Raw genomic sequence first — 9556 nt, 5'->3', positions numbered from 1 at the left:
GCTGGAGAGGAGCGGGCTGCCCTGGCACGTTTCGCCCGGGAAGAGGAGCGGGGAGTCAAATGAGAAAGCGTGGATTGCGTACAGATTGTATCTGGATGTCCTGGCACGGTGTGTATATAAAAAAAAAAGTTTTCTGATCTTTAAGATATTAATACTTGGCTGACTAGAGAAGGCGTTTTCAAGTTCTGAAGGACCAGATGTGCGCTGGGTTTAAGGTACCGGAGGAAGTCGAAATAATTGCTTTTTAACTTGCTTGGAGAAATGAATTGCAAACACTTACAAATGCACCGAATCGGCAGTAGAATGCACTTTATATTCATTTTTGCACTGATGATAATATCTTTCAATAAGTCTGTGCTGGGCAAGAATTTGAAATACAGGATTTATGAGGAGCAGAGTGTTGGATTAGTAATTGCAAGACTATCGGAGGATGTAGCTGATGTTTTATCAAAAATGCCTAACCCTTCCTCGGTTCGTTTCCGAGCCATGCAGAGGGGGAATTCTCCCTTGCTTGTAGTCCGTGAGGATAATGGAGAAATCAGCATAGGAGCTAAAATTGACCGGGAGCAACTCTGCCAGAAAAACTTAAACTGCTCCATAGAGTTTGATGTGATCACGCTGCCCACTGAACATCTACAGCTTTTCCATGTTGAAGTGGAAGTGCTGGACATTAATGACAACTCTCCCCAGTTTTCCAGAGCTCTTATCCCTATCGAAATATCAGAGAGTGCAGCTGTAGGAACCCGGATCCCTCTGGACAGCGCTTTCGATCCAGATGTGGGGGACAACTCCCTCCACACTTACTCCCTTTCTGCAAATGATTTTTTTAGCATTGAGGTGAGAACCAGGACTGATGGTGCTAAGTATGCAGAGCTCATCGTGGTTAGAGAGCTGGACCGGGAGTTGAAGTCAAGTTATGAACTCCAACTCACCGCTTCAGATAAAGGGGTGCCTCCGAAGTCTGGATCATCCCTCCTGAAAATCAGCATTTCTGATTCCAATGACAACAGCCCTGTTTTTGAGCAGCAGTCGTATGTAATCCAACTCTTAGAAAATTCACCGGTTGGGACTTTGCTCATAGACCTCAATGCCACTGACCCAGATGAGGGCGCTAACGGTAAAGTCGTGTACTCTTTCAGTAGTCATGTGTCTGCCAAAATTATAGAGACTTTTAAGATAGATTCGGAAAAAGGACATCTGACCCTCCTGAAGCAAGTGGACTATGAAGTAACCAAATCCTATGAAATTGATGCTCAGGCTCAGGATTTGGGGCCAAATTCTATTCCAGCTCACTGCAAAATTATAATTAAAATTGTGGATGTGAATGACAACAGACCCGAAATTAACTTAAACCTGATGTCCCCAGAGAAGGAAGAGATAGCTTACATTTCTGAAGGGTCACCCCTGGACACTTTTGTAGCCCTGGTCAGAGTTCAAGACAAGGACTCTGGCATGAATGGAGAGGTTGTTTGCAAGCTCCATGGACATGGCCACTTTAAACTTCAAAAGACTTATGAAAATAACTATTTAATCTTGACTAATGCCACTCTAGATAGGGAAAAGAGATCTGAATACAGCTTGACTGTAATAGCAGAGGACAAGGGAACGCCAAGTCTCTCCACAGTGAAACACTTTACTGTCCAAATCAGTGATGAAAATGACAACCCGCCCCGCTTCCAGACAAACAGATATGAAGTTGTTATCTTGGAAAATAACTCTCCAGGAGCATACATCACATCAGTCACAGCCACAGACCCAGATCTAGGAGACAACGGGCAGGTGACCTACACAATTCTGGAGAGCTTTATTTTGGGAAGCTCTATAACCACCTATGTGACCATCGATCCCTCCAATGGGGCGATCTATGCCCTGCGAACCTTTGATCATGAAGAAGTAAATCAAATTGCCTTTATGGTTCAAGCTAGGGATGGAGGGAGCCAGCAGCTCGTTAGCAATGCCACGGTTGTGCTAACCGTCATTGACGAAAATGACAATGCCCCTGTCATTGTGGGGCCAGCGCTACGCAACAGCACAGCAGAAATCTCAATCCCTAAAGATGCCGGAATTGGCTTCCTTGTCACCAGGATAAGGGCTACAGATAGAGACTCTGGTATGAATTCTGAACTTAGCTGCTCCATCGCAGCTGACAAGGAAAACAGCATCTTTGTGATGGATCCCAAAACCTGTGACATCTCTATCAATGTGAGTGTTGAATCAGTTCCAGCAAAACAATGGGAGTTTTTTGTGATAGTCCAGGATAAAGGCAGTCCTCAGCTTAGTACTAAAGCACTTCTGAAATGTACCGTTTTTGAGTACGTCTATTCATTTTCAAGCACAGAAGCAACTTTGATAAGCCAGCCCTCCCTGGATGTCTCCATGATAACGATTATATCCTTAGGATCAATATGTGCCGTGTTGTTGGTCATTATGGTTATCTTTGCCACAAGATGTAATCGAGAGAAAAAGGACACCAGGTCCTATAACTGTCGCGTGGCAGAGTCGACCTACCAGCACCACCCGAAACGACCCTCAAGACAGATCCACAAAGGGGACATTACATTAGTGCCAACAGTTAATGGCACTTTACCCATCAGATCTCACCACAGAGCTTCTCCGTCATCATCTCCGACCCTGGAAAGGGGACAAATGAGCAGCCGTCAGAGCCACCACAGCCACCAATCGCTGAACAGCCTGGTGACAATCTCCTCTAACCACGTGCCTGAAAATTTCTCACTGGAGCTCACCCACGCTACGCCAGCTGTTGAGGTAAGGTCCATACGTCGCTTTGCACATCCACTCACTCATGCATTCACTGGGGAGTGTGGAGGCACTCGGCCTGCTGCCCCTGAGAGCAGAGGGTGGTCAGGTCTGTGCCTGATGAGAACGTGCTATGGATTTCTCTTTACCTGTCACAGCTTTGCAGTTTTACTCCAATACCGACTGAATCCATCATCATGGGGAACAGGATCAAATCCATTATCACTAGCATTATTTCTTGGTTCTTCCCTGTAAGGCTGAAACAACAGAGTGTGACACAGACAGTACTCTGCTCTGGTTTACTGCTCTTCCTCTCTTTCTTCCTCACCTTCCCTTTCCCTCTGTATGATTCTGTTTGAAAAATAGTGCCAGAGTATTTATATAGAGAAACAGTACAGGAAATTCATTAATCGGGATGGAGAACTGAAAGGTTAAACGCTGACACTGTTGAAGTACAGCTGTTGTAAAATATGATTGTAGTATCTCAAACTTTGGGACAACCCTTGTCAGTTGTTACTGCAACTTAATGGCTTAAGTAAGAGCTGTGTCCTGGTAACTCTTCACATGTAGACCAGTGTCATTTTATTTTAAACTAGGATCCTGGAGTGGTAAAGGGTTGGTTCTAATCTATTAAAATGAAACAAAACTCCACCTGTGTTTAATTACTTGTTTTACTTGTTAATGAATTAATTATTACGAGTTCAGAGGCTAATGATCAGCAGTGCATTTCCTCATTGTACAAAGGCTTCAGATGTTCCCTGTAGCAGATGCTATACTACAAAACAGTATGTTGTACTGCATTATGTATGTGCAGGAATTTGATGTAATTAAAGTTAAAAAAAAACCCCAAACCTCCACAAACAAACCTGAGAAGTGAATGAGTGGATTTACAGCTAGGAATCTGAGCTTTCTTTCAAGGAATCAGTCTTCTCACCTTTTTTTCAGCAGGTGTCTCAGCTGCTCTCGATGCTTCACCAGGGCCAGTATCAACCAAGGCCAAGTTTTCGAGGAAACAAGTACTCCAGAAGCTACAGGTAAGGATCTGAACTGTTCTGCTACATATACCTGCACATGTATCAGAAAATACAGACATGTAGTTTTAGTCAAAAGCAGAGTGTAACGTACGTGAGATAATTTAATTCCACCATCACCACAATTCTCTTCACAGATATGCCCTACAAGATATGGACAAATTCAGCTTGAAAGACAGTGGCCGAGGTGATAGCGAAGCTGGAGACAGTGATTATGATTTGGGGAGAGAGTCTCCAATTGACAGACTTCTTGGGGAAGGATTCAGTGACCTTTTCCTTACAGATGGGAGAATTCCTGCAGGTAAGAGCACAATGGAAGCTGAACAGTTTATTTACAGTGCTGCCTGGCTGTCACTTTGATAAAGCTGCTACTGAGAAAGCAAAAATTCTTTAGCTTTCAAGTCCTGCGTTTCCTTCCTTTTTGCTCTGCTTCATGATAAATGTTGAGCTGAAGCCTTCACATATCTTTCTAGTAAAATGAAACGTCAGACACAACTGAAAATCTGCCCAGAGCAATGCCTACTTTTTACTGTTATTCACGTCATCACGACCTGGCTCCAAATTCCGCCCCAAAAGCACGATCTGCTCCATGTCCTTAGACTTCTTAGGACTGGGTGGATGTTTTTGCAAAGCCAGGCAGTTGTGGTTTGTTAAAAATACACTGAACTGTAATTTAGGAGATACATTTTCCACAGTGGGTTTGATCCATACTGTAGAAACTTCCACGATTCAGAAATGGATTGTGAAAGCGGTCTAGAAATATGGATGGAGAAGAAAGAAAAGTGTATTTATTTCCCTCTGAAAAAATGAACTTAAGTAAGTGGCAAGGGAAGGATCTAAATATGTCCAGATTTTAAACCTGGCAACCCTAATTTCTAGATGAAGGAGCTTAAAAGGTACGATTCAGGGGCAGAGGGCAGAAAAGAAAAAAGCTAGAAGAGGATGAGTGAAAGGAAGATAAACACACACACATACATATTCATGTGTAAGAAGTCCCACTTTTCAGTTTAAGCCCAGTTATAAGTTGAATTAAAGAGGCTATGGGAAGTGATGCTAAGTACAGATATGGAAATTTTGTAATTACTTTAATAATCACACAGCCACTGGTTGTACCCTAGGTTATTTCAGATCATATTCAGTTTTCTCTATATAATCAGCCGGGCCAGATAATTTCAGTATGGTTCACTGAACCAAGAGCGTAAACTTAAAGTTCAGTAAAGTCATTTTATACATGGGGCCACATAGCTTTGTGGAGCGGTGCAGCACATACTCCCTCCTACAGCGGCCCCCACGTACTGCCTAGGGCTGGAGGAGGGGAGCTGCAGCACTGCAGCTCCTTCCCTCTGCTGCCACGGGAAACACCAGTGAGGGGGTTGTGCCTGACCTTGGTGCCTTTTACCCTGAGAAATAGGCCATTACGATAGGGAGGAGTAAACCACAGAAGTTTAGTTTGTTCTTCTTGCACATTTCAACTTTACAATTTTCTTGGTATGTTTTGCTCCAGATTAGGTCTCGTAGCACCTACCCATCCATTCACCTGTCTCCTCAACTTAGTCTTACGTACCCAGTGTTTCAGAACTAGAGACCTTGAAAAGTTACTGTTTTTTCAGAATCCTGAACCGAAATCTGGAGTCATAATATATTTTTATCCTCATCTCCCCTGGCTCCGACTACTTCTTCCTCTGCCAGCTAGCAGGAGGCATGTCTCATTCTCTCCTGTGGTTGGCAGGGAGGCAGGGAGGGATCTGCTGGAGCTCTCAGTTGCCCAGGGAACTTCAAGTGCAGTGGTGTTTGCACTGGCATCTAGCCCTGCTGCTGCCAAGGAAGAGCCGTCCCCTTCCCGGCGGGCAGCTGGGGGCTGCGGCAGACGGGAACAATTACCCTCTTGGCTGGCTGAAATGCCCACGACTGGTTTTCAGCTCTTGCAATTCGCTCTCTAAACAGGAAGCCAAAGGTTAGGATTTCCAAAAGTGTCCAGCTAATGGCATTCAAAATTAAGGAAAACTGCTGAGCGCATACAGAATTGGGTTGGACTATCAAGACGGGCATTTAATCTCATCCAGATGTCCACTTGTCACTATGCGTGGTCTTAAGCCATCAGCTAAGTATGCTGAACTTGTTGAGATGAGACCTGAATTGGTCTGCAACCCAAACAAATAAAAAGGAAAAGAAAACTTCCTGGAGGTTTCCTGTTCTCCGTTTTGAAAGGTTTCTGCATTGTCAGTCTGGACACAGGCAAAATGCTTTGAGAAAGACCTTTCGGCTTGTCTCTTTAAGGAGGAACTGGAAATAATGGAGCCAGTCCCTTGAAACTTCAAAAATTACATGATCGGAAAGTTCAATAACTGTCCTTCAAAGACTTGTTTCTTTCTGTCTCTCTTTTTAAATCTTCAGCAATAAGCTTTATATTCTGGCCAAAAAAAAAAATGCTGTTGTGCATCTGGGTTTTTTTTTATATATTGCTGATTTAAGGACAGATTGTGATACCATTCAGTTTCCTCAGAGAATCTGAAGTTCAGGAATGTCAGTATTTATTATTTTCTACCCAAACCAATCCTGATAACATCAGTAACAAAACTCACAGTAAGACAACTCTCACCACCACTGAAATGCTGGACCACAGAAAGTCTCTCATGAATTTACAGGAATCTGCTTAATTAGAAGAGTAATCCTCACCTTCTGGCATGAGCTGAGAGCTGATCCATGGATCACTTAAATATCTTTTCTCCTTTCTACCTCTCAGGCATTTTCTGTAAAACAGCACATTTCTACTTTTCACACGTGGGAACAAAGCAGCTGAAGGCATTTCAGCCACTCGTATCAAAACTCCAGCCACTGATATTTTCCAGGTTGCTTTGTTTATTTGGAGCTCACTGGATCAGCAGGCCACTTGCAACAGGTTGTGCAACATCCAGCCTGCAGCCTGAGCCTGTGTTCTTGAAGAGATTCGTACTTTCACGTGTAAGATACAGAGAATACTTGGAGGAGTAGAAAGAGCATTGGGAACGCAAACAGTATGTGTAAAGCGCAGAGATAAATAACGCTGACGGTACGAGAGCAGGACTTTATCAATCACTGGTACGTGCTAAGCTGAAATAACTCTGTTCCGTTCTGCTTACACCATTGCAAAAAGATTTTGTTGATAAACTAAGTGGAACCACAGCCAGATGGGAAATGTGATGAGAAGGAGAGGAAAACTTGCAGGGCATGAACGTGAACATATTTTACGTATTCAATATATAAAAAGAAAGAAAAGGAAACGCTATTCTGCATGGGTTAATCTAACCATTAGTTGATGGGGGATTAGGTAAAAGAATTCTTATGGTAGAAATATGCATAAAGTCTGGCGTTTCCAAAAATTTTCTCCTGAGGTATGTGACTCAAATTCAAATTAGTGGGCCCTGCAGCACCTAGGTGTTTTTACAGCAGGTCTGCCAGGCACCCAGGCAGCGCCCAATCTGAGCCGAGGCTTTGTGTCCTACAGAGTTGCTTCCCTTTGGGGAGGAAAATTTGGCCTTCTCCTGGCACATCCCTTTTTGCAAGTCATCAAACAGGGCTTTGCCTGTCTCCACTTCCAGGGACCATTGCCAGACCTCTTCAGGTGCCCTCCACGGGCCAGTTCAGACCAGCATAGCTCCCAGGGATGCAGTCACTTTCGCTATGATAATGCTTCTTCCTGAGAGACACCAACAAAACCAAGAAGCTGAAAGAGCGGCTCTGTCGTCTGCCACTCTTCAACCCCCTGGCCAGCCTGGATGGGCACTGTATGGGTTCCAACACCTGAGCCAGCATGGTCCACTAACCTGAGCCTCAGAGCAAGTGCATCTCCAGTATAAACATGGGTGGTGTATGGTGTGCGAATTAAGCCCTAGGTATTCCGATACCGGATTAAAATGTAACTGATTCACTCGAACAGGTGATACAGCGGTGGACCACCTCGTATTCAACACTCACCTCATAGTCAGATCAAAAGGAGGTGTGTTGAAGAGGGAGTTCCCTCTGCACGCTGCTGTTCTTTCTTCTTTATTTCCCCTGTCTGTTTATTCCCACTTTATTACTCTGATATGCTTCTCTAATTGCATGTGGAAGACTTCCCTAAAACTTAAGAAAATGCTTGGAGGTAGAAACACCATTTTATTTTATATTTTTTTAATGAAACAGCACTGTACAACGGGAATGAGTGGCTTTAAGTGCTTGTTTTTCACCTGGGATTTACATGTTTACCTTCAGCCCTAGTTAAGAGGTCGCATCACTGTCTTACATGTCCTGCATTTATCGGTCTCCGTTTTGGAGTCCATTCAGAAATGGAAGTACGATTAGATCCAGACCGCTTCTCTTTGCCACCTTCCTGCACACAGAAAGTGAACTCAAACACCAGCTTTGAACATCTTGGGAGAAGTTCGGTCTTTGTGGTGGTCCTTGTGAACGTAAGCGACGTATGCAACAGGCAGGGAACGCTCACTCTCCTCTTTTCTCTCTCGCAGCGATGCGGCTGTGCACAGAGGAGTGCAGGGTTCTGGGGCACTCCGACCAGTGCTGGATGCCACCGTTGCCCTCTCCTTCCTCCGATTACAGAAGTAACATGTTCATCCCCGGGGAGGAGTTCCAGTCGCCCCAGCAGCAGCTGCAGCAGCAGCAGCAGGGCCTCGAGGAAGATCCACAGCCTGCTGATGCCGGCGAGAAGAAGAAGAGCTTTTCAATGTTTGGTAAAGACTGCCAGGGCGAGGAGGATTCGGGGGACACCTGTACCTCCTCGCTTCTCTCTGAAATGAGCAGCGTCTTCCAGCGCCTGCTGCCTCCCTCGCTGGATGCCTACACGGAGTGCAATGAGATGGATCGCTCCAACTCGCTGGAGCGCAGGAAGGGACATTTGCCAGCCAAGACTGTGAATTATCCACAGGGGGTGGCAGCCTGGGCAGCCAGCACGCATTTCCAAAATCCTGCCAACAACGGGCCCTCTCTGGGGACTCACTCAAGCGCGCAGCCCTCCTCCAAATGGCTGCCAGCCATGGAGGAGATCCCAGAGAACTACGAAGAAGATGATTTTGACAACGTGCTCAACCACCTCAGTGATGGTAAACACGAACTCATGGACGCCAGCGAGCTGGTGGCAGAAATTAACAAGCTGCTGCAAGATGTCCGGCAGAACTAATTGTTTCAAAAGCCTATTTTTCCATATTTATGGAAAACTGGAAGGGAAAAAAACAAAGAACAAAAAACAAACTGAGAAGAACTGGCATTGCCAACTAGTTGCATTTATCATAAATGTGTCTGTGTATGTTGAATATTAAAATACTGTATTTTCATATGTACACAATGCAAGTGTGATTATCTTTATCTGTATTTTAAAAATACATTTGTACCTTATATTTATGTGTAATTTAACAAATAAATTTTATTTTTGTACACCCACAGCAAGCATGTTTTCCTAAATGTATATAGATGGTACCACCCTTGTCAAACTTCCGGCATTCTTGCCACACGGGCATGTTAATAGAGAACAGCAAAGGGAGGGATGTTGCTTTCCCTTGTTTCTTTTACGTCGCAAATGTTACAAATATGAATTCAAGCCAGTGAAAAGTTATGCAAACGTTAGTTTTAATAAATGATCCAACACCTTGTTGCAATGTTTCATTCTTACAATAAAGAGTTGTCAACTCGCATGAAACCTATAATGTCCTTTTTATTTTGATGCTTTTGGTCTACAGAGTCATTTTGCCATTTAACTAATGGATTATTGCAGGCTCTGGTCTTCCTCTCTTTTACCA

The 9556-nt window shown here is 44.2% G+C and overlaps 1 protein-coding gene across 2 annotated transcripts; it reads left to right on the top strand.

Moving 5' to 3' along the window:
* Positions 1–261: 261 nt before the first annotated feature.
* Positions 262–9263, top strand: PCDH18 (protocadherin 18). 2 transcript variants are annotated; one of them, XM_010135882.1, is made up of 4 exons: positions 262–2766; positions 3706–3791; positions 3926–4089; positions 8273–9263. In XM_010135882.1, exons 1-4 carry the CDS (start codon positions 262–264, stop codon positions 8938–8940), a joined length of 3423 nt encoding a protein of 1140 aa, XP_010134184.1. In that variant the 3' UTR covers positions 8941–9263. The 2 variants fall into 2 exon arrangements, with proteins under 2 accessions (XP_010134184.1, XP_010134183.1); XM_010135881.1 differs by having other exon boundaries at positions 3703–3791.
* The last annotated feature ends 293 nt before the right edge of the window (positions 9264–9556 follow it).

The sequence above is a fragment of the Buceros rhinoceros genome, unplaced genomic scaffold, assembly GCF_000710305.1.
Source record: "Buceros rhinoceros silvestris isolate BGI_N320 unplaced genomic scaffold, ASM71030v1 scaffold8375, whole genome shotgun sequence".
In the NCBI taxonomy this organism is placed as follows: Eukaryota; Metazoa; Chordata; class Aves; order Bucerotiformes; family Bucerotidae; genus Buceros; species Buceros rhinoceros.
Note: the sequence above shows the minus strand (reverse complement) of the source record. Positions and strands in the feature narration are given on the sequence as shown.

Coding starts and splice junctions, on each gene's coding strand:
- PCDH18 (XM_010135881.1), top strand. CDS start 262: ATGAATTGCAAACACTTACAAATGCACCGAATCGGCAGTAGAATGCAC. Junction 3,792..3,925: donor AAGTACTCCAGAAGCTACAG/GTAAGGATCTGA, acceptor TTCTCTTCACAG/ATATGCCCTACAAGATATGG. Junction 4,090..8,272: donor AGATGGGAGAATTCCTGCAG/GTAAGAGCACAA, acceptor TCTCTCTCGCAG/CGATGCGGCTGTGCACAGAG.